The 26,022-nt window shown below is 33.8% G+C and overlaps 1 protein-coding gene across 10 annotated transcripts in view; it reads right to left on the bottom strand.

Moving 5' to 3' along the window:
- The window catches only part of STXBP5 (syntaxin binding protein 5), a 97,832-nt gene that overhangs the window by 36,266 nt on the left and 35,544 nt on the right, over window positions 1-26,022 (bottom strand). For all 10 annotated transcript variants that reach the window (XM_015858124.3, XM_032443282.2, XM_032443283.2 and 7 more), the window contains 13 exons: window positions 20,650-20,784; window positions 19,502-19,565; window positions 15,975-16,058; window positions 12,760-12,883; window positions 11,326-11,404; window positions 9,475-9,629; window positions 8,358-8,430; window positions 6,590-6,737; window positions 6,080-6,147; window positions 5,221-5,261; window positions 3,157-3,377; window positions 1,570-1,748; window positions 169-294 (listed from right to left, as the gene is read on the bottom strand). In XM_015858124.3, the coding sequence (XP_015713610.2) occupies window positions 169-294; window positions 1,570-1,748; window positions 3,157-3,377; window positions 5,221-5,261; window positions 6,080-6,147; window positions 6,590-6,737; window positions 8,358-8,430; window positions 9,475-9,629; window positions 11,326-11,404; window positions 12,760-12,883; window positions 15,975-16,058; window positions 19,502-19,565; window positions 20,650-20,784 (1,497 nt within the window). The remainder of the gene's footprint in view (window positions 1-168; window positions 295-1,569; window positions 1,749-3,156; window positions 3,378-5,220; window positions 5,262-6,079; window positions 6,148-6,589; window positions 6,738-8,357; window positions 8,431-9,474; window positions 9,630-11,325; window positions 11,405-12,759; window positions 12,884-15,974; window positions 16,059-19,501; window positions 19,566-20,649; window positions 20,785-26,022) is intronic.

Here is a 26,022-nt window from a genome sequence, read left to right as displayed (position 1 = left end):
GTGATATTGACTTGTTTGGTGTTTACATCATCAGGAACTGCCACAAGCCACCAAAAGGTACTATCAAGAAACACAAAACTAATTGCATCTCTTTCGTTGCTGTATACTGCACAAGAACAGCAAACACTTTTGACAGAATATTGAAAAAGCTGCACAGAATATACTTACAGGCCATACGCTGAATTGACTGCTAAGCTGGTTATTTGCTGAGGAGGTTCTCCACTCACCCACACCAGTTGGATAACCAGCTCAATTTGGTAGCCCGGAGACTGCTTAAGAGGAGAATTTTTAACTCTGCAAAGTATACAAAACATCATATTTTTGTGACTCTCTGAAGTGTTCTTCCTTAAACACTCATTATTCACTGACTTTGGTATCACACTGAACTTTGACAAGATTGGAAAACTGTAAAGAAAATAATGGTATATCAGTTTTGTGGAAGAAGCATGAGATGGTTGGGTAGGACTGAATGTCTTGCAAATACTTTGTGTATTGATGCACAAACTTACAGAAAGTATTAACACTCTCTCATCTTCTGAATTTAAAAAAAAAAATCTATACAGAACATAAGGTCCTCCTGAGATTCTTATTTTATCCGCTCAATATTTTGATTTGCCAATATTTTACAAAATCCACTTATGTCTTTCCAACTTCATTTAGAATTTACTGTCTTCAAAACACCTATATAACTCAGTATAATCAAGGAGATACAAAAACTAACCCTCAGAACAAAATAAACCTGTCAGAGTTAACTATTTTCTAGATGGATGAATTTAAGGAATTGAAATCCAAGACTGGAGTTTAAATTTTCAGAGAAAAAGTAAGCACATGTCATAACTGAAAATGAAGAGCAACATACATCCTATAACAAAAGATGATAGTTTTGAAAAGTCTCAAGATAAACTCTTGTAAAAAAGAGTTTAAAAAAAAAAGTTAAAAAAGCAAGTCAGTTCTTCTGTTAACTGTAATTTCTCAGCAGAATAAATACACAGAAGCACACCAAAAACTCTTAATATCTCCCAATTTATAACCTGTAAAGAGTTAAAAAACTGAGCAGAACAAAACGAGGCACCTTGAAGATGAAGATTTATGAAAATGGACTGTAGATACGTACAAATAACTGTCAAGTGAAGTCTATTGAAACACACTCAGTCTGACGTTAAGGAGAGCTAAAGTGTTAAGGGGCCTCTTCATTGCAGTGGACACTAAGATTTCACAGTAACAATACTGTTCCCATTTAAATGTTTGATCTAAAGCATGAGCATCTGTAACTATACTAACCTCTGTGTTAGTAAAGATTTCCTAAAGCAGGCTGAATCATATGGTAATTGTCTTCTGATTAATTTTTTTAGATCACCGAGAATTATGACATTTATATAAATTAAGATTAAAATTGTAATTTTTTGAAACAGAACTCAATTTACAGATATTTGGAGAATGTTGTTTTCAAAATGAGAGTTTCACATACAACAGCATTTCTGCAATAATTTCCGAGTACATACAGCCCCACAATATCAATGTTCTTGCAGAAGTTTCACCCATAACAAAAGCACAACAGAATACACTTACTTTAAACATGGGACATTATCACGAAGGCCATCTGATGAACTGCTACTAGTAGATGGATGAGACTGGGGAACAATGGACTGAGGATTGGAACTTGTGCCAGGAGTTGGTAATGGTGGTATCTGCTCACCATCGGGAGTTTCAATGTCATTTATTTCATATAACAGACGCACTTCCAGCATCTACAATGTAAAAATAAAGCAAATTAGTAATAATTAGAAAAAAAAGTTAGTCTTTCAGAAAAAGTGTATGATTAAGCACAATTAAGATACTAGTCCTAAGGGAGACATCCAGGACGTCTCTATCTTTACACTGTAATATTTAAGTTACTGTTATCTTTTTAAACACACACACAGTCTTCAGAAATACAATCATTCCAGCCACTTAAAATTGAATATCTAATTGTTAAACTTTGAAAATTAACTCATTTTAAAAGTTTCCTGCTTATTACTGAAAAGAAATAAAATACTGGATACAAAGCCCATTTAATCATCACTCCATGCATGTATTACAGTTATGAAGAGGGCTTATTTTATGTTGTTTGAGAGTGGTAAAACTAAGAAGAGACATAGGACTTGGCTGGTCTACAACAGTAGCACTACTTAATTCATTGCTTAATGTTGCATCAAAATAGGTCATACATTTAAAATAATAAATACAAAATGATTTTAGATTAGCATTAATTGTCTTCTACTGTGTTAATCTCATCATTTGCAAAACAGAACTTAACTCAGACTGAAAGGTCTATACAGTTGTTTTAAAAACACTCCAAGTATTAAATCAGCTTGCTAACTACTGATTTCTAAAAAACCGTTTGAAAAAACAATATTCCCTTAGGAGGGAATGAGCATGAATACAAGTAAATACTAGAAGGAAAAAACAAGCAGGTCTTATCTCCTTTACTGATATTTGTCCGGAGTGGAAAAGAGGAAAAAGAACTGCATTATCATTAAGGCAGTACTCAGAACACAGCGTATTTGATAACTAACGAGCTTCAAGTTAACTTTCAACTCGTTCATTCCAGATAAGTGAAGCTGCATATTTGTGTTTGATTTAAGAAAGGATCTGAAGTCTTGTAATAGAATTTATCATTGGATCTTACAATCAAACATGACAGCAAAGTCCTAGACAGAACTTATGGCAAGTACAGTATACTTCTCTTCTTCTTTATCTGTATACTGCTGAATTGTTGCCAACAAAGATTATAATGATTAGGAATCAAGAAAAACAGTCATTGACTCCCTCACTGAAGTCTTTGAAAATTCTCTGACTATATCTCACTCGTTTAAATCGTCTCTGATGCAACCAAGTTTTGACCCACACTTTGCATCGGAAGTTAGAAAAATACTTACTATTGGCAGCAAACCTGAAAGAGGCAATGAAAGCCTAAATAGCAAAGTGTAATTTTCATTTTTGCTGAATTTGGTAATTTACTACTTTTCTTCCACAGAAAAAGAAATTTGCTAGCTTTGAGGTGATTTTTTGGTACATTTGAGAAACACAATGAAAAACAATGAAAAGCTAAATTGCTACAATAGTCTTATTATAGACAAAACCTATACGGTTAAAAAAGATTTTTATATAAATTACCGGAATGACTTCTGTTGTCACTTCCTGCTTGCTGAACCTGTAGATAATAACATGTGCAGAAACTCCAGCTACGCACAGCATTCTACTTTCTGGACACCACGAGATGATCTGAATAGCATATGGATCTTCATCTACTATATCTGTATTCGGCCTGTCATCTTTATTCCGTGATTTTTCAAATACTTTGGCTGTTTTTAGCTTATAGAGTACTTGCAGCGTTACTAGGAACAATTCAAAAGAAATCAAAATAAATTTCTGTTTAAACATATATTTACCTCAATAACTTTTCTCATTTAGAAATTTAGCTTGATAGAGTATGTCAGTTTGTTTAGCAAAAGAGGGCAAAATATATCTGTGCTGATACCACCCATCACAATTTGCCCAATGAAGGATCAGCTAGTTTGTAAAAAATTTCCTATTTGAACGAGATGCATGTTATGTCTAAGCTAAAAACTAAATCCTCAGAGCTTCACAAGTTTAAATATAGTTAGGTTCTCTAATAATAATAACAACATTTAGTGACATTTACCACACCTCGGCTTAGCTGATAACACAAAAAGTAAAGCTCCTTTCCTTTCTCTTTGTAATATTTCAAATCCATGGCCTCTTTCCCACATTCCACCAATTTTTAGAATGACCAGAGATCAGAATTCAAAATGCTACCTTCTGATGAATCCACATTTTTCTTGAGAGTACAGTTTCCAGAACTGTCCTGATGAATCCTTACCACAGTTTAAAACTATATAAAAATTACTTGATCTTAATTTTACTGATATTCCAATTTATTCATCCTGATGATTATTACTTATGCAAACACTATACTGCATTCCGATAGGCGTCCAATTTTTTATATAGATTAAATTCAGAGTAGCATTATTCTCAGATGGAATTCTTTCTTCCAACAGTCTTGAAACTGCCGTAGTGTTGCTTTCAAACTTCACTGGCATAGTTTGTAGTCAATCATCCAAATACTTGACATCGATACTAATCACAGCCTTATGAAAATCTAACTTATCCTTTCTTCTCTTCTGTAGTTTCATCAGAATCAAGCCTCCCTAGTTCATGTATAAGGCTGTACTGCTGTTAAAAATTAAGATAGAGGACACCTGTAGCTTCTCCCTTAACAGGATTATTTTGTTATTAAAAGGATAACAAAAGGCTTTTACAGAATTTGCTTCAGGCAGATGCATGCTGAATATTGCTTTTAACTACAGATAATCAATTTCTTTTTTCCAAGTTCCACCCTCAGTTCAAGCAAATTAAGGGTCTAGAACAGTCCAAATACATCTCTGCCCAGTTTTTAAACACACATTGCATCTGTTCTCTCCCACACCCATGTACTCCTAGAGCATTTTGGAATCTCACGAGTATTCCACAAGTTTTCAAGGAAAACTGGTCAGGATTCCAAGATTGTTTCGGATAGCTTTTAAGTCCTGGTAGTAAATTTAGTCAGATTCAGATGATTTAAAAACATTTAACACAGAGTCCATCCCAACTTGAATTCTTACTGCATTTCTCACTGTTAGCTCTGTAGATCATTAGATGCAATTGACCCTTTAACTGACAAGACAGGTAAAATGGTTTGTTCTGTGGTCAAAAGAAGACTTTACTATTTTCCTACCTTACTTCACAAACGCTTAAATGATTTTACTAGTACAAATTACAACTGATTCCAATTCTCATTTCTAGATACTGTAAGTTACAGCAACTTGTTGCTATATAAACACAACTCTCTCCTTTTAGACTGCAACAAACAACTTGAATTTCCTTGTACTAAAAATGAATACATGTGTCTATCACTCACCTGCATGTTCAATAAGCTACTCTTAATTAAACTACTTGCTAGCTCTTGGACAACTAGTGCATTTTCAGTGAGATGAAATAACTGAGAAACTGTGTTAGCATTATTTGAATTTAATTTGATTCAAAGTTTCACAAGGAGTTGACTGCACATGGGGCAGGAGTTATGAGAGTGACTGGATCACAATTACATTTCATTAGACAAATCTGTAAATTTAGAAATCTCCTGTTTGATAGAAAAAAATCTCTTCTGAAAAAACTTACTTGCTGAGGCATCCCAAAACTTGATTGACCCATCAGCATGCCTATGAAATATTTAAAAATTCATTAGATCAGAAAATTGTTAATTAGAGCATTAGACCTCTTTGCTATTAACCGATTAAAAATATGACGAACATTTCATTTTTATTAGTTATTATACTGACACACCCTTTTAATAACATACTGAAAACTAGTATTTTACAAACACTTGCCCCAGTTAGACAGAAGTGATAAATTTATTTCACTGATTATTTCACTGAATTCCACTGCAATAATATTAATTTACCATTTTAAACTTACTTGAGTTATGCACATTTGTTCTAAGTAGTTCAGAATAATTCATGAAATTTTTTTTGAAATTAACTATTTCAGAGCAAACGTCACCTAACTTATTTATTCTTGAAACTATATTTTTCAGAATTTACTCTCAAAGTCTCTAAGGTGTAGTACAAAGTAACATTAATCTGCAGGACGACTAATAAGTTGTTTTGAAAAAAAACCCCACAAAATGTAGCAATGCTCCTGATTCATACTCCTTCTAGCAGAAAAGCTAGAAGGATCCATCTCAAATCAAGAAATCAATAACAAGTCAATGGATGTCCTATGCTTTAAAACAACTTAAATACTTTCCAGACGTTAAGCGCAAAGGAGGGATTTCTTCCAGGATATATTGACTGCAGGCGGACACTACAAGACTCATAACACTACATAAGAATAATAATTTATTACTTACTCTCATAGTGCTGCTGCTTTCTTTCCCACGCTTTGCTTGACTTTCTTATCAAGGTTGTGCAAATGAATTGTCTAGTGAAAATCACCTCTTCAATCATTACACATATTACTGCACTGTTGTGTCACTTACCCTGTAATGATTATCTCTGGATAGCTCTGAGTAATCAAACCCCAGTTGCCTCCACTGATAGGCCATTCCTAGAAGATTAACAGATGCAGTAAAGGGAATAAATATGGAAATATAGGAAAATAATATGAACATCAAAACAAATACACTGAGGAAGAAAATATCATGCAGTGCAGAGTTTTGTCACTGAAATTACTACAGATACTGCAGATTTCAGAATTTCAAAATTTCAAAATTTATTAGGCACATCTAGTGCAAAAACGAGTCAACAAGGACTATAAGAAAATACCCCTGCACCAAGAAGTCCCTTAGCTTCCAGTGATCTGGCTATCAATGGGAGCGCGTCAGGAAAGAATGACTATAGCATGACATATGCTATAAACTGCTCCAGACATCTGCTATTAGCTAAAGACAGGATAACTTAATCAGGTGAAGCTTTGGCCATGCTTATCCTATTTAGAGCAGCTGATTTTTTGTAATATCGAATACATGTGTATGTACTAGATGTTGTACCTTCTTACTGTAACCCTGACGTTTCTGTCGAGCGCCAACTGAATAAAGAGCAGGTATGAGGTCAACAGGACAATCAGCAAAATATTCACAACAGGTAACTGGAGACTCGTGTATTGTCAAAGGATAGGGATTCTCAAATATAGGGTACCTGTAAAAGGTGAAAGGGGAAGATCATTAATCTGGAAAAAACAGTTCATTTTAAATGCAAGAATGAGTGGAACACTGAAGAATGTACTCTTTTTGTACAGAGGACAGCAAATTATGCATGAATGTATTAAGCAACTTCACAGCTCATCAATACACTATCAATATAGTGTAGATCTCTAAACAGAACCAGCAGCTTTTACTCTTTCTAGAATATGTTTAGGACACTGATATTCCCTTAAGTTTCCTATTTTAAAAACTTTACTATATTAATAGCCTATGGAAGAATTTAAGTTAACAACTCTTAAGAGTAATAACATGAAGCTATGAACTTACTTCTACTGTTCAGTCTATTCTTTGAACAGGAAAAGTCTAATTTTTACTTTGTATTATTATCCTGTTTCTAGACAGGAATTTGTCTGACACATTTCATAACCTGCCTGCAACTCCAAGGTCACTTTCTGAAAGTCATAGATAGTGACTTTTGGTTACCAATTAGAAATAAAAAAGCACACATATGACTCAACTCCAACTGGGGAGTGATAGAACCTTCATGAGGAAAAAAAGGCAGTAAAAGTAACCAGTTATATGTATCTGTGTTCAAAGCACATTTCTTTTCCAGTGAAATGCAGAGCATGCTTTTCTTGTTTGTCTGAGAGAGAGCAGTCACAACTATTTAATTCCTTCAACAGAAATGTTAGCAACAACAGATGAAAAAAATCATGCATACAAATAATTTCACATTAAGCTAGGTTGGAAACTAAAGCAATCTTCTTAAACAGAATGAAAAACATGTCCATTTTTAACAGGATATACTAAATCATATAACAGCACAGGACAAAAGGAAAAATCTCATAGCATTAATCTGTGCATTCTATTGCTTTTCCACATGGAAAACAATGAATATTTTTCAAGTGAAACAAAGACCATACAGCTCTTTTGTAAAACATAGCTGTAGAGGATTAGTATTATTATTTTTTTTTTATTTTTATTTTTTAAACATGAAACAGAAGACGACTTAAATTCAAATTTCAGGCACTGTCAACTAATTCACTTAAGGAAAACAAGACAAGTCTTTTTAATTCAAGACTATTTATCCTGTCTCATGTATCTTCCAAAATAAAAACGTTAGAAGCGTAACACCATGAGTTTATGAGAAAGAAGTTTTGGCTACAGCATACAGCCATGTAATGGTGGGGAAATCTGAATAGAATTGCTCAGAAGTTCCGATTCCCATTAGGACTGTGAGCTAAACTAATTTCAGACATTAGAATTAAGCTTGACCTTGTTCCAAATTTTATAGTGTCCTTTTTGTCTAAAGGTATCAACACAGATTTAAGGATACTTTTACAAGTTTTTGTTGTGCCCTAGTGGGATGTTCTTCACACAACTCAGGAAGACCTCAAAGTTCTTATCTTAACCAAGTTCTCTGCTACTAACATATAGACAGATAGATAAATAGATAGATATCTAAAAGGATACTCTGTTCTACTGAAAGATATTTACACATAGTATTCAAAATTATAAGTTCTGGACATGAGAGTCATTATGGTGGATTAGAAATCTGAAGATAGGAATAACAGGCCGATCACTTCAGACAAAAATACATATACAAGATTCTTACCCATTTTGTGCGAGGTCAATCAGCACTAAATCTTTTTCCAGGAGAACAACTACAGCATATGGTTCCTGAAAATCTAAAAACGAAAAAAAATGTTAGATATAGGGATACAGGTAAACATAGCTCTTTGCATGCACAGTCTCAAGCACATGTTTGGTTCTTGCAGTTTATCAGTTGAAAGTAGAAAAGTGAACTAGATGACTACATAGTTTGTAAATACATTCAAACACTCACTCCCCTGAACACTCCAAGTTAAGATTAGAAAAGTCATATTCCACCTTTATCTAACTGTCCTCAGTTCTCACCCATTTTGCTAAAACCATTTGATTGTCTCAAATAATAGGAAAAGGACCGTGCAGACGAACTTGCATAAGCACAAGAGATACAATTATCTAACAGTAACATTTCTCCAACTTTGAATTGTTTTTCCTAATTCAACATCAGTAAAATTAATCACGTGCAGTAACAAGTGAAAGACAGACCATAAAACATTAAAATAAGAAAATCACAAGTTTTCAAAGTTTGGCTTGCTGTCTTTCAGATAGACCAAATTCCGAGCTATGGATTTCTAAATACTTAGATGGAAATTGACAGCTAACAACATAGGAATCAGAAATCATAGCAGTAATGTGAGACAGTTGCCTAAACTATGACAAAAAACAATCCCCTTCTGCAGGAGAGAGATAAGTTAGTTAAGAACATAATGCAAATATTGGAAAGAATAATACAGACACTAAAGTTAAGAGTATTCCACAATAGATAATCAAGATTTAGCACTGCCTGGAAAGGTCTTATGTACACTAATATTGACGAACACATCTGCTGCAATAACTGAAGCTTAAAATTGTAATGATGCTGTGTTTACATATGCGTTAGTTTATTGGAAAAGAAAAAAACATGTAACCACCAATCAGTATTCATCTAGAAATAGATTTTATTCTAAACTACTCCGATGCTGTGGAAAGAAAAACAGATCTCATATAATAGGGATATCAGATGTTGCTGCTGCACTCTGATTCCCAAAGGTAAAACAGAAAAGCAATAATGAGGAATATTATGATGGGATAAATGTCCAGAGAGAAGAGGTTGAAGTACTCAGAAAAATCTTCACAAAGCCTACCGTTAGGATACGGTGTTTCACAGAGAGTTAGAAAATCAACAATAGAATAATCCATTTCTAGCACAGCAGTACTTTTCCCATGCATAACTGTTAAACAGGGTCTTCTTCCTACGGTATCATATGACAAGCCTCCTGAGAGAATGATGAAAGGCTCCCTGGAATAAAACAGAGGTATATATCATCAAACCAAGGCAACATGTAAATAAAAGAGATTGGTCAGTTTTTGAATTTTAATTTAAGGTTACAATGAGATATCACTATGCAGAGATGCATTAAGAATAACCTACTAAGTACTTGTGTGTCCTGTAACAATTATATCACATTTTCACCCAACCTATTTTCATTGGTAAGGAGAAAAACTAAAAATACAGGAAAGACTGAAAGGCAGTTAGCCAAGTTTGAAAATTTTCATAATAAGATTACAACTGGAACTGAGAGCTCAAAGTGTGAACTTTACATGTAAAAGCAATTGAAAAGATATTTCCAGTGCATTACTTCCCCATCACAGGAAAAATGTTGTTATTCATTATGTATTTTGATTAAAGTTCTGCAAGAGTATCAAAACACACTTGTTGTCACAGATTTAAAAGTACACCGAAGATACTAAAGAGCATTGAAATTGAAATTCATCCAAACTGAATATTTTAACACATACCAGAAGATGAGAGGCATAGTAGAAAAAAGTCCACACTAGGAAAAAGTGGTCTCACCGGACAAGTACAAATTGTAAGAAACTGAACTAGATTGAGTGCCTGTTTAAAACTGTTTGGAAAGTCATCCAGGCTTTTGACTGCAATAATTGTCATTTTCTGCAGTTTAGACTGTTTTAGTTTGCTCATATCGTTAATTATGTCAACTTTTGACTGTTCAGTTGAGAAAAATACATATACTTCTGCTGGCAAAATGCGACTTTTCAACTGCTCATGGATATTCAGATATCTAAAGCCTTAGGTTACTATTTACTTCTCTTTTAGCAAACAAAATGACATGCAACCACTGATATTGTCTGTGTAGGTATACTGAAATATCTTTGAAATTAGTATTACATCAGTTAACGATGTTCTACAGATTTGAATACATGGAAAGCAAACAAAATACATCAACCTTCAAAATCAAAGGAAAAATAAAGTCAACATTTGTAAATAGCTAGGCAGTCTCCAAATACATTTTATCATTACGTTGCACCTTTTACTCAATCATTTTAAAGCACTTTTGAACCATAAAGAAAAGAAATCCCACGCAGTTCATGAAATCCTTCAATCCTAATTGAAGTCTTGGTAACAAACCATTCTACTCAAGACACTGTAAATTCCATCTGAGCCTTGTGTTGCATTTACTGCTTTGTTACATTTTCAATGTGCATAATTAGGCACAATTCACTGCATAAATTACTGTACTCTCCCAGAACAGCTCCATCAGTAACATTTTAGGAGAATGTGGGGGGAGGAATGTGTATTAAGCATTTAGAGCATCTGCAACAGACCAAAGTTCAGCTTTTGAAGTCTCTGCATTTCAGTGTGTTCTGTGCTTTGTCAGTCTTATTTTTTTTTTTCTTTAATAATACATGTTCTTGGAAGACTGAGCAAAAATACCTAGGAGTTACTTCTAATAACATAGAAGAAACATGCAAACAGTAAATCAGCAGTATCTTCACATAAGTTTTATGTAATGTGTTCACATTTGTTTTGACAGTTTATTTGGCACTATCCGATCTACCAGAACAATTTCAGCTATTTTTAACCGTAGCTCAGTGCCACCAGGATGCATATCCCAGCAACTGGCAAGAAAAGGACATTCTTAGAGAGAATTTATTTTATGTTATGTTAGCTTCACATACAAAACAAGTCTTACCCAGCTCTAGTTGTTTTATATTCCACCTTAAGAATAGGTTTGCAGGGCTCTGGCTTCTTTCCATCCTTCAGCTGCTTTCCTAAAGAGATTTTTTTTTTTTTAATTATATTAATCTTACTGCTCCGTATCATGATGACAAATTACGAAATTCACTTTGCAACTGACAAAGTAGAACATTCATATAAACATATATTAAACACCTGACAGTTATAGAATATGCCTTGAAATGCCATAAAAAGATTGTTAAAACTCTCATATAGCATAATATTTTTTTTCTTAGCTTTTGAGTGTTGCGAAATACTGATTTTCCTCATATATAATCCTCATAGTAATTTTATAGCAATTTGAAATAGCAGAGTGATATATCTCATGTTTACTGCTTTGCAATTAAAATTACTCAGCTTGAAAGTAAGTTGACGTTTATTATGAGCATTACCCTTAAGAGCTAATACTTGAGTTTTAAAATGAAGGGTCATTCTTTCCGCACTTCACATTATTAGTAACTAAAGCTTTATATTTAATTTCTACTAACACCATGGAACATTTTAAGTATGGTGTAAATATGCCCCAGTTCTAACTGTGCATTGATAAAAGTTGATGCAGCTGCAAAATTCTGTAGAATATTTAATTTGTAGCCCAATATAAAAATAATATAGGATAACAAGGAAACTAAAAGCTAAAGCATCTTTTCTCTACTCTGATCCTCAGGTACACTGACTCCAGCAGGGACTTGCTGGAGTCTCTGACAAGTAAACCAGGATGCACCTTACAACAACTAAACTCAAACATATCTCCATCATTGCATTCGCACTTATGAGTCTGAGGTAGATAAGTTAATAAAACGTGACTTAAGCATGTACAACTGACAGACCTCACATTTGCATACAGCATCTTTAAAGAGCAGAAGCATATTTCACAGAACACCACAATGTTAACTTCCTAGACTAAAATTAACGCAGAGTTACCTGTGAAGTGTGAACAAATTACCAGGTGCTAATCTTACTCTGTTACAAACATTTCAAAGAATTTCTATCATTAGCTATACATTTAATCACGTAACAGATGCTTATTTATTTTAATAATTGCACATTGTAAACATCTGGAATTGCAATGTCAACCAAAAAATAAACTGTTTCATACTTTGGAGAGCTATCTTTAAGATCAGTGTCACTGAGTAAAAAAACAACCTAAAATGTGGATACTCAGATATCCTTGCATTGATTTGAACTCCCATTTCACAAAAACTAGTTTTTTTTTCTAGTTGGTTTTTTTTTTTTCATATGAAATCTATCAGAACTTGATATGACAAAAAATTACTTTCACTGCAAAAGTAGACTTTTAATACATGGGTTTTTTAAAATGTTTTGATTGAAGTTAAGAACTCATTGTGCCTTAAGAGCTGTCAAGTAGAGTAGGAAGCATTTTCAGTCTTACCATGTGGAGTGATTGTCTGGAATGGTTTGGTGGGAGACTTTACATTCCATATTGTCAAGGTACCATCCGAGTGACTACAAATAAACTGTTTTCCTTCATGATGCCAAGCCACAGAGTGGATAGCCTATGCAAGAAAAAAAGATAGAAAACAAAACACTGTACGACTAGTATTTTAGTATTTACTCTTACTTCTTCCTTGATGACATTATACAGCAGAACAAAATTAGAGAAAGCATTAATCAAATCATATTGTTTAGTATATTCTAAATTACCCATAGTGAGATTTCACTGCTAAAGTAATTCTTTCAGATGTTCTCCATCACGTAAGCAGCCTTCACTGTAATGACATGTTTAAGTATTGAGCAAAATACCCTGCCTATACTAAGATCATCTCAGTGAGATGATTAATTTAAAGCTTTACATACCATTTTGAGATTCCTATATGGATGTGCACAAGAGGCAAACAACAGTTGAAAACACAAGTAAAACAAGAACTGAAGTAATGATTTTTCAGAAGAAATTAAACATTTCAGCTTCAGATGATGAAAACAAAATATTAGCTTGAGTAAGCATTCTGATATAGCTATTCTGAGGAAGCTAACAGTAAATCTTATCACAAATACAGAAATGTCTTTACATACATAAAATTAAGAAGGGAACAATTAGCCATGCCACAGGAAATCTTACTGCAGAAAAACCTGATAAAGTCAAAACTAGTTGCTGCCTTTAGGTGAGAGAAAAATAATAAAGCTGAGCTCAGATAAAGCAAAGAGATTAACTAGTAAGATTAAATGACTGCTGCCATTTCTGCTTCCAAAAACACTGCTAGTAAATGAAGGCATTATGAAATCATTTAGTGATATTCTATCTTACTTACTGCATGAAAATATCAATAAACAATGAAAATCTCAAGTATTTCTCTATTACTCAAATGGCACAGAAAGAAATATTTCCTGATAAGAAACATGGAACTTTGGTTCTGTTGAGAAAATAGAATTGCTTAGTACTTATGGCAGAGACAACACTCTAGGTAAACAGAAAGCAGGAGCTGAACAGGTGAATGCTAATATGCTGCACAATACCATCTTTTGGATGCATACCCTCAGTAGAGATTCTGTCTGTAAATGTAAGCAGGCCTTAGATTCACTCCATTTCCTACGTACATATGGATTTCCTCTGCAAGGAATCCTACCAACCAACAGAAGCGTAGGCAGTAAATTACTTAGTGAAGAGCAAATCACAGAAGACAGATGTAAGATAGTTTCGCCTAAAGTGATTATACAGAGATTAGATCATCACATTTAGTAATGTTATACAGAAGAACAAGATAGCTTCCAGCAACATGATATGGAGAATCCAAAGACTCAATGAAAGACAAAAGTGACTGCATTATATGAGTGTGGAGTCTTCAATAAAAACTGATTCAATTGAAAATTGTAATAGGTCTGGATAGCTGCAGATTAAGTCGAGCATTTCTTACTCAAATTTAATCTTATTCCCTGTTTTGGGTGGAATCACTGTGGAAGACAGATGCAGTATATGAATATCATATCTGCACACATTTAGCTTTGAAACTTACACATCTTATACGAATTTACTTAGAGACAAAATCTTGGTCATTCTGTCCGCAAGGCAAGAATTTAATTAGCAAATAAAAACAGGAATTATAAAAGAGATATAATGTAATCTTGAAAATAAAATTATTTACCAACAGAGTACCAAAGATAGGGATTAGGAAGTTTGAAGTTATAGAGTATCTAAAGACAGCATTTGAAAAATCTCTCCTTACTAGGAAGTTGCACAATATAATAAATAAGAATGATTCCTACATGGAGTCAAGCACCATGTAAGCCATTCTTGACGCATTTGTGCATTAATAGATCTTTAGAACCAATAGGATAACTGAGAAATAGAAACACTATTCCTGAAAAAAGGTCAAGATAAAGGGTGTACAACAATCTATTACTGTGGAAGCGGTATTAATGTTTATGAACATAGGAGACTGAATAAACTGAGCACAAAGAAATAATTGCTAGCATATTTTCTGCAAGGAACCTGATAAGATGGAAAGAATTCTGAAAATGAGTAATGGTGCTTTGGCTCTAAGACCTCGTTGACTAATTTTAAAGAACATCTGGTTAAATCTAATGATGCAGATAATATTACTTAGCACATAATAGATGCCTTACGTATTTTAAAAATAATTCAAATAAATTACCTGGGCAGAATGTGAAAAACTTTTGTACAGAACACTATCTTTTACTATTATACAATTCACAACTTTTGCAAACCTGAAATGCAATAGCAAGATGTCAAAGCTGAGAGAATTACAACTGTTTAACCTGGAGAAGAGAGATATCCTTTCTTAAAGGATAATCTGAATTCATAGAAAGGCCACACTTCAACTTTTAAGAAAAACTTCAAGGGCTGTTGAATTACTATTATTTTTTATTACTGTTATTTTAACTAAGGCATACCACCTTATATATATCAACCATACGTTGATTCCCACTAACGAGGACTCATTAAGCAAAAGATCTGACCTCAGGTATTTCATTTCCTCTTTGTTGGAGAAAAAAAAACAAACATCAAATTGAGCAAGCAGATGTATTCACTTAGACATCCTCAAGTCAGAATCACAGAAGGAATCTTAAAAACAGTCCAGTTCGAACCCACTGCTGTGGGCAGAGTGGCCACCATCTACGTCAGGCTGCCCAAGGCCCCATTCACCCCAGTCTGGATGGCCTCCAGGAATGGGGTGTCCACAGCTTCTCTGGGCAGCTTGTGCTAGTGCCTCACCACCGTCTCAGTGAAAGAAATTCAGTGCTTTCTTTTCTTCCCACTTTTCAAAATATGAAAGAAGTTCTAAATTACAACAATTGCAAAGCCATTTTATTTTAACCGAAGACTCAGGCACTTTAACGTAGGAGAAAGTTACACTTTTTCAACTAAAAAAAATGGAGCTGGAAGGTCCACCCCCTTAGACTATGGCAGAGAAAAGTAATCCATGCCACCATTAATTGCAACAAACTTCCGATAGCAAACACTTCTTCAGACAGAAGATTCCTTTAAATAAATCCTGTGTCTCTTATAGAGAAAGCTTCAAGTATTTACCATTTCAAAGAGACCTATTTGTTAATTCACTGGCTACAGAATAATTGTTAGAACTCTGAATGATGTTCTCTTATCATGCAGTGCAGACAAAAAAAAATTACCTCATCATGTGTGTATCTGTAATCAGCCTTCTTTGACTTCAGATCCCATAATACCACTGTTCCTGACTCAAAGCCAATCAGAAGCTGCAATAATAAGTAAAAATATCAAGTCTTTATAGGTATAAGCAAAGTACTATTTATATAACCTGTAGATCTTGTCCAAAAAAGACGAAGCATAACACTAAACGAAGTAACTGCAAATGATTATGATGACAGAAATTAGTGACAAGCTGTGAAGACTTCAACATTTGACATGCACCTTGTGCTGGATTTCACTCTCCTAAATTTTCAGTTAATGCAATTCTAATACAACTGGCATTCATTCAACATAAAATAAATAAATAAATTTCCAAGTAGTCTTTGGAAATCCCTTTGAGTTCCAGAAAGCTCAACATTAACATCCTTCCTAAATGTACTTCTTTCAGAATGAAAATCACAACTGAAGGGAGCACTTTTTCTTCATTAATGTATGTCTTCCTCTGTGGAATTTCTAATGCTTAGATTTACAGGAAGAACACATTGTCCCTCCTGAAGTTCTAGGTAATGGTTCATTGTCTCTAAGAAAAACAATACTATAAACTTTCTCCAGCTGTTAATCAAAATAGAGATAATAGGTTAAAGAAAGAGATAATTGGCTAAAGAAACAAAACGAATATTAGTTACTTGAGAGGAAAGTTAGAGAGAAATTAAAGAAAACCATTTCCACAAGGAACAAAGATCCAAATTGCTCTTAATGATTGCTCTAACACACTGAGTATTTAAGTGTTTTGTTTTCCTATCTTAAGTGACACTTCTCTTAATGAAAACAAACCAAGGTCAACATCAGGCAGTAGCAACGGGCCTGGCACTCATTATATAGTAGAAGAATGTAATGCAGTTTGCTATTAAATAGTAGCTAGATCTACTCTGAGAGCCTTTCTTTCTACTGTACTGTTAAGTGGTTCCAAGCATCAAGTAGCAGGCCTTCAATTCAACCTTTTTTTTTTTTCCCCTCAGTGTGACATACAGAAACCAAATAATGTCGACAGAGATGTATTCAGTATCAAAGAAATTTATCTCATGCGTGCAGAGGTGCCCACTGGAGCATCCTTCACATTATAAGAAAACACTCTCTTCCCAATACATGCCATTGTAGTCAGAGAGATCTACATCAATATGGTTTATTGCTGTACCAAGACATTTTACATGGATAGTTTTTGCAGTATTAGGATTTTCAAAGCTGGCAATCCTTTCAAAAAGAAAGTAACAGAGTATCTCCAAACTTTATTGATGATTTATTTGCTCTATTTCATTGCAATATAGCACCAAAATGCCCTAAAATACTAAACACGTTTGATCCAGTGAAAGTGAGTATATATTTTTTCCTCACTACAGTGTCATATATACTATTAATTTAAATCATCTTGCTTACCATAAGCCATATTTTATAGTTTGTCTATTTTAACTTTAAACTTCAGCCTTCTCTTTATCATGGTTTTTCTACCTGAAAAAGTTTTAAGAAATGAGTACACAGGAAGTACTTGCAACTACACAGGCATTTTATTTTTATGGATATTTTTCATATTAGAAGGAGGACAGTTAGGTCATTCTGAAAGTCTGACCTACATTTTGATGGATAAAACAATAAGCCTTTAACGTTAATTGAAAATATTCAAGCATTAAAATGTGGGTACAATACACCAGACTGAACCAGTCACTAGTCTTTTCTAAAGTTACCATAGTTTCATTACTTTTATGTTCTGTGGTCCATGATTTTGGAATGTGATTCAGACCTAACCCTGCAGAGAAACCCAGTAGCTACACATGCTTATTTTAATGAGTTTCAGCTGAATGGAAAAGCTGTACTCATGAAATTCTTTTTACAGCAAATCTGTGTGTTTAGGTTAGAATCTTACTATTACCGTGTTATTAAAATACTCAAACCACTGCTGAGACAATACTGTTATTGCCTAATGTCTTCACTTTTATCCACCGCGAACTTGTCAAATCAACTGAACATAAGCAGAAAAACAGTATTTCTACTGCACGCATGGAACAGAAGGAAAATATTTTCACTTTCTCATTCAAGGTTCTTCTCACTTGCAAGTTCAACACACTTTGATATGCCTGAGCCATTACGCTGACAGAAACAGACATTCAGAAATTAATTCCTCAATACATTCAATTACTTATGCCTGAGTACTCCAGAGGGTAGTCATTAATCAATCTATTTCAAGTGGCATCAAGGTCTCTATGGTATATCTGGCTAAATTATAACCATACTCGTCAGGGGCCCACACACTTTTGGAAGAGATGTGTACTGACTAATTTTCAAATTCCTTTGGCAAATTCTACTTTACTCTCATTAAAGTTAAGAAAAGTTAAAGTTAAGAAAGTTAAGAAAAACCCTTCCCATTTATTCTTCATTGTGAACCAAAGGACCCAAGCAGAATCTGCAGTTTGATTTGCTAAATAATTTAATAAGCCAGAAAAGCTAAACAAGCCCAAGATCCTCCAAAGGGTAGAAGGGTTATATGATTGCTTCCTGAAGGCTTAGAGAAGATGTCTTACACCTGAAGCACAGACTCAGTCTTGCAATCATGACTGAAGTATAGAGTGAATTACAGCATAATACTTGGTCATGTATAAGTGATTTTATAACATGCAACAAGACAACAGAAACACAGCACTTGGGAAATAGATAACACAAATGGATAATACAAAAACAGAGAATACGTTCTAGTACAAATAGAAGCATATCTTTATACAGATTCCTGAGGATTACCAAGAATTCACTGTTTTCTAGCACAAGGGCCTCATCCCAGTGTAAAGAAAGAAACAAAGTAGAACAGACCTTGGCTACACAGCCAAAAAATTAAGGTATCTAGCAGAATATCCCTTTTTTATAAAGAAAGTGCAGTACTATAGTAATTGCTGTTGCACAGAAAATAAGAGTTTAAATTTAATCTCCTTGACTTCTATTTTATTTACTTAAACCTTCATTGTGAACTTAAGCTATCCATTCTATTTCATTTTTGCATGCGCCCTGTAAGAGATCTTCCAGAGAAAAGAGTAATATCTGAAGTTTTATTCTAGTAATACGGAAGAAACTTCTGCATTTAGGTTACAAGCATTTTTTCTTTTGTTTGTTCAGTAAGATTTTAATTTTTATCAGAGTAATTAACATGCCTTGGTTGTGATTTCAAGCATTTTTTTCAATTAAACATTTTTAGCTGTGTTTTCAAACATTTCTGATTAAAGGATGCATTCAACTATTACAGTAATACTGCCTACGGTCATATCTGCATCTTGCTTCATGCTATTTTGAAAGCCTAAAACCTTGATTTAGGCTTTCCTTCATGTATCCAATATGACCCTCAGCTATGTAATCCTTTCTTTTTAAAGAAGTTGCACTTATATTTGGAAAATATATATATATACACACAATATATATAATATATATATATACACACACACACATATTTTATATATATATATAAATCTTCATTGAAAAATAGTATATTGAGTAGTCTACAGTTATACCCTACCTTTCCTTCATCCATTGGATTGTCACTAATGTGGACAATTGGACCTGGGTGAGATTTGGATGACCTAAACGATAAAAAAATCTAATTAAAAGAAAAGAAATAGGTATGTCCAAAATAGCATTTCATAAGATGACTGCAAGCAATGTAAAAAGGATATATATATGTACTCTCACAGTGAAACAAGATTACCCCTACTACTACAGCCTCCTGAAGTTGAACATGGAAAATACCATACTAATTAAAAAACCACATCAGTAGTTTTTCATTCAATATGTACTCTAAATGCCTCTTTTCTTCAAAAACTGGGATACAGCAGACTTCCATCTTGTTGTATTTCTGTATACTCACAGTAGATTATCTAAACATAATCTAACTCCAAAAACAATAGCTATTACAGGTAGGACCAAACCCGTGCTATTATTTCTATAAAGCTGTGCTTCCTATAATTGTACATTATCTAGAAAGCTACATTTTTGTTTTCTTCTTTCTTCCACCTTTGAAGGACAAGATAATATACATTTTCTAAACCATTAATTCTTCACTGAAAAAAAATTAAAAAAGTAAAGCTATTTCTTAAACTTAATTTTATATTCTTATAATTGCTGTAAAAAATTACACTTACTTGAATTTATATTTTAAATGAGTAATGTCACAATGCAGATTTTTACACTCAAGAAGATATTATAAGGATTACTAAAGCCAATTATTCATGAAGACACACTGATGTTATACAGAGTTCTGGGCATCACAGCATGAAATCAAATCAGAAATAGTTTTCACAAATATCAGAACAAATCTACATATGGACTTAACTTCCCCTCCAATTGCAGAAAGTGACTTGCAAACCCTAATATAAGCCACAACATACTTAATATATGTACTTTTTCCTAATTCTTTAATAATTGCAGATTTTTATGTCTATTCCAGGCACTATGGTAAGAGCATTACAGACTTAATGTTAATGGTTATGTTAACATTATCACTTCATTTTTATGAGAATAAAAGTTACTTACATGTTTATGTACTTTTCCCATACATTTGGCGTACAGAGAATATTAGGTAAGAATATAATTTCTGCATCTGATATTAACAACAATTAGGACATTTCTGTTCTGTCCCCTCAATAGACAATACTTGATTACACTCACAGTTCAATGGCTTTATTCCACATGATGACATAGCCTGAGAGAGTAAATGATTCCACATTGACAATGTGAATGTTTCCTCTTTCAGTGCCCACATACAGCCATTTACTTTGGAAAGGCAGATGACAAAATGTTATCCTGAAAAAAGAACACAACCAGAAAAAGGAATTAAAAGTCCACATTTCCAAAGGGTAGAAGAAATGCAGCAAGCAGTATGCAGGTAGACAATTTAGTAGAATCAGTATGCGATGAAAGAGATTAACAGACAAGGTAAAGCTTAGAAACAACACAAAATATAAACCAAAATATTCTAAGACTGCTAAGTCATTCAGATATAAAACACACAGCCACCTTTGAAAATTATCACATTGAATGTTATTCCTCAAGACTGCTATCATTTTAAACTTAGAATACAATACTCCTATGTTATAATCTATAAATATCCCTTCAGAATTTAATTCCAGGTGTTGAAGAACAGAGGATTTTTAGAATTAACCCACTACTACTTTTTTAAGCTGGTTTTGTGTGAGTAGACAGAGAGAAAATAGAACCTAATAAATTTAAGTTTAAATGTGAGCCAAAGCATTCCACAAAGAGGAGACCTAAAAAAAAAAACCAAACAAAAAACAACATGAGACCTAAGCAATTCTGAAAGTTATTTAAAATTTCATTTAAAGTTGGTGATATCATTTTACTCAAACTACATTTTAATTTCCTACCTTGTATTTCTTATTTCTTTGTTGCTAGGTGGAAATAACTGAACAAAATATACATGCTTATTGCAGCCGATACCAGCAGAGAATTTTTTATTTATTTACTTAATTGTTTATATATTAACTGTACCTCCAGTTATAATGTTACTAAAGTTTGGTTATTCCTAGCTTCTGGAATCCTGCTTATTTTTTTACATTGTAGTCAAAACTGATATGGCAATGAAGTTTGCTTAGGAACTGCAGATTCTAAAGTATTTGAGTTTTCCACATAACAAAAATACAGAAGTTAGAGTCTAAAAAATTTTCAGAAGAAGTTTTAGAGTCTATGATAAGGTAATGATAATGATAAGGTAAAATAACTATGAAATGGAATTTTTTTCTGTCAGCTCTAATCCTAAGCTTTACAGATTTATTCTTATTTTCTCCCAGTTGGACTCCCTTCTTGTCAAATGCATGCATCATTTCACAGGCCTCTTAATAATTATTTATGCAAAGTACAGAATTATATCTTTTGCATTATATGTTCTATATACATATTTAACTTCAGCACAAAAGCAAATGCTAAAAGCAGGAATGGAAAAGCCTACTAACATTTGAATAGACATTACTTTGTATCACAGACTTCAAAAGTTATAGCTTTTCTTGCAGTGTTACCTGGATCTTTTATATCACTAATTTACTTCTACTTAGGAAATGTAGTTTGCTTGGCCAAAACACTTCAGTTTACCCATTTTCAAAGTTTTTTATTTCTTATGCTTTAAAATTTAAGCACAAAGGTTGTACTAGAATTTTGCACTGATGTTTTACAGAAAAAAAGGGCTATATACAAGATCTAAAGAGCTTCAATTTGTTAAGTATGCAAACCTTTTTACAATATATACTAATTTGCAAGCACTGCTGCTTAAACACATCATTATAATCAACTTGCTTGAAAGACACAAATGATTTTAAGTTAAATCACACACATGTACATCTATCTTCCCAAATACCACTGTAACATATTCCGCCCCACTATGCACACGTAATGGGGTAGAAGAAGCAAGGCAGCATGAGACAAGATAAAGAAACCCTCAGCAATTTGCAACACTGTAGCTTTTTTTCTCTCCCTTTTTTCCTTTTTTTTTTGTTTTTTATTTTTTTGCCAGGATTGCATCTGCCAGAAGAAGCTGGCAGCCACATCAGCTGGATCTAAAACTGTGGTCTAGCAGCCAGAAAGAATATTCAGGAGTAGGGTCTTGGGTATATCTGTATTGATTTGTAAGTTAATATTATCACCTATAGGCATCCAACACTCGCTATAAAAAACTAATCTATTTTGTGTCATTTAAAGGTGGACCAAATTATAAGTTGAGGCAGCAACTCTGATTACCACAGCAAAAGGGCACCAATTGAAGGAAAAAGTGTTCATCTCAATACTTTTGATGCCTTTATGGAATAGTTCTACATTATGCAGCTGTATTCAATTTACTGTCTTCTCTGTGCAGCAGAGATTAGTTTTGTCAACAGTCAGCAAGCAATGAAATGCTTCCACACAAAGAGTACATTATATTCGACCAAGTAGCTTTTACAAAATCTCAAAGTTGGGAGCTTGACAAGACTTCAGAATTGTAAGTACAAAGCAGTGTTCCCAGCCTTATCGTTCCAAGTGTGCTTCTACCAGCCTTCTATAATCAGAGTCTTGTATGATGCCTATATAACTATAAAATATTCCTTTAGAATTTGCATGGTTCACAGACCTGATGACTAGCTAAATCCAAGAGGAATTCATCATGCCAATCATGCTATGATGAAAGAATCACTGTTTCACAGAATGGTTTGGGTTGTAAGGGACCATTTAAGATCATCTAGTTCCATCCTGGACAGAGACTGAAAGCATCACAGATACACTGAACTCAAGGAAAAATTTTTTCCAAGCCTTTTTTAGCATACAAATCTAGCAATCAGTCAAGAGCAGAGTACCAGATGTTTTCTTTCCTGCATTGATCTGCTTTGACAAAAAACACCAGGAGAGATGCATCCATTAAAAAAATAGGCCAGTCTTTCACTTCTGAAGAAGCACCTTAAGTGGGACCGTGTGAGCAAGTGATGACAGAAGGCAAGCTTTTGCTGACAGTTCTTCCATGGCACAACAAATTCATCATAGTATCTCCCCAGAAATTTCTGTTACCTCATTATTTGTGACGCTGATGTCATAATGCTAGTATTGTGCACAGTACTTCATTCCAAATATTTTGCTTCTCCATCCCTGTGCAAACAATTGTCTCTTCATAGAATAAAGCAAACTCTCCAAGAACTTTTTTAATCTAAAATTTACACTATGATTTAAATATACGCTAATGTTACTGCTAAAATGAGGTACTGTTATGCAACCCCAAAACAGTCAGCATAGTTCTGAAGTAGCTGTTCTTCTCCAAAAGCGCAAATTCTTCCTCCTCACTGCAAACACATTCACAATGCCACTTCTCCACATCACCCCTAAAAAGCCCAAACACAACAACAGAAGCCAAGAAAAAGTTGAACTGTGAAATATGTTTGCCAGAGTTTGACCAGCAGTTTTCAGGAAAATGATTACATACAGAAAATCCAGAGTTACATTAGCAGTGGAAAATATTGATAAAAGTCCTAAACTTCACAAAAAAATATATATACATTTTAATGTACTTAGAATATAATTTGTGCTACTGCTTATGGGAAAGTATTAGAAATGATGGAAGTCTTTAAGCAGCCATTTGGAAATCTACAGAAAATATTTTCTTTCTTTATTGCAGACCATGCCTTTTCTAATAATCTGCTCAAATTAGATAAGAAAATTCTTGATTGCAGTTGTGTCACAACATACAACAAAATAGTAATTATAGCAAATTATAGTATTCCCTAGTGGAACTTAATTATGGAAAACTCAAAGAATAAAGTTTATTACATTAATATGTAAGCAGGTTAACTGTTCCAATTAAGGGAAATATTAAGTAAAAAAGAAGGACTGTTATCTTCAGCGTACTATTATGACAACAAACATCCTTCTACATGAATCTTTACCTTCCCTTAGTCTGCTGCATTGTGAAGTATTACATTCTTCAGAATTTTGAACAGCTTTAACAAAGCACAGCATCAAATGCTTAGACGAATGACAAACGCTGATAACAGGTTTACTTCTTAAGTAATTAAAACTATTTCTACAACCTCACACTACCATTATAGGTCAGTAGCTACTGTAATTACATTAGCTGATCAAATCATTACCAGAAATGCAAATATTTTTTTTTTAAATTAAAATTTTTTTCTGTCTCTCTTCAAGCTTTCCTATATAGGATAGCCACCATATAAAACACAAAAACTTCTAAGTCCTATGGTAGACTAGATTTTATATCCATGGTCCCCATGTCAAGTCTTCAAAGGGCACAAAGTGAAAAGCCAGTGTCAGAATGACATTCTGATGGAACTAAGCAGCATCTGTGTTTTTCCCATGCTGCTGTAAATGAACTAGTTCCAGATTACTGGTAACAACAATAACTTAAAATATCTACTTGTATAAAGAAAGGGCCTGAAGAGACAGGAGACACATGTAGAGAATTCTCCAATGACTCCCAAAATTGTCTCTAGAAAGACCATGTGGATAACGGCACCGTATCATACAAACAGTTCCCAGGTTGCTGCAGGTTTTGTGGCCTTTGTTTTGTTGTTGTTTTGGTGTTCCAGTTGTTTTTTTTAATTGGTTGCTTTTACAATATATAATATCCCTAACACATTCCACATTTTATATGTTTATACACAAAGAAAAAAAGGTTGATTCATTGCTTGTCGTGTTGACAGAAGACCAACTGAAGTTTGCCTTTTCCAGCACTGAAGAAATTCACATCAAACACTAAGGATTTGAGGATCCCAGCCACTGATAAAATCCTCTTAAGTAGATTCATGGGCTCCTGTCAGACATCTGTTAGGACTCAAGGAATAACCAACATCCTTTGGCATCAGAAGACACACAAGTAGATTGCTCTAATACAAGTAGAATCATAGAAGCCTTAGAGTTGGAAGAGACTTTTAAAAGTGATCAAATCCAACTCCGTTGCAATGAACAGGGACATGCACAGCTAAGCCAGACTGCCCAGGGCTTGATCCAGCCTTGCCTTTAAGTATTTCAGGCTGAATGTTTGGTCTTGGAAGCTACGTAACAGGACTTAATAAATATCAACAGATGAAAATATCCCATAGGAGAAAGATAAATTATAATCATCACTAAAGTGTAAAGTGAGAAGGCTTAAGAATTAGAGGTTGCAACACTTGGTCATTATGTGGCTCATAGCTCTGTAATAATCACTGATGTACAGAGAAAACAGCTAATTAGACAATAGAGACAGGTTTCATAGTAACCTGAAGTTCCAGGGTAGTAGGACTCTGCACTTCAATTTTCTCTCAGTATCAAATGCAGCAGCAGAAAACACACAATTGTATCTCCATAAACCACATGTAAGTGTAGGACTCAGAGTGCACCGTACAGCATCAGTGAAAAATTTTTTAAAGGAAACAAATCATGCATGAATGAAGTATTCACTTCTGCAGAAAAGAAAACTGAAAAGGCTTTTTTTCTCTTGCTAACTAATCAAAACAAAATAGAACTCCTAAACATGCCGGCTAGTTAATCACCACTGAATAACATCTTCAAGCC

This window comes from Coturnix japonica, chromosome 3 (genome assembly GCF_054131305.1).
Source record: "Coturnix japonica strain WE chromosome 3, WE-NBRP24, whole genome shotgun sequence".
NCBI classification, from domain to species: Eukaryota; Metazoa; Chordata; class Aves; order Galliformes; family Phasianidae; genus Coturnix; species Coturnix japonica.
Note: the sequence above shows the minus strand (reverse complement) of the source record. Positions and strands in the feature narration are given on the sequence as shown.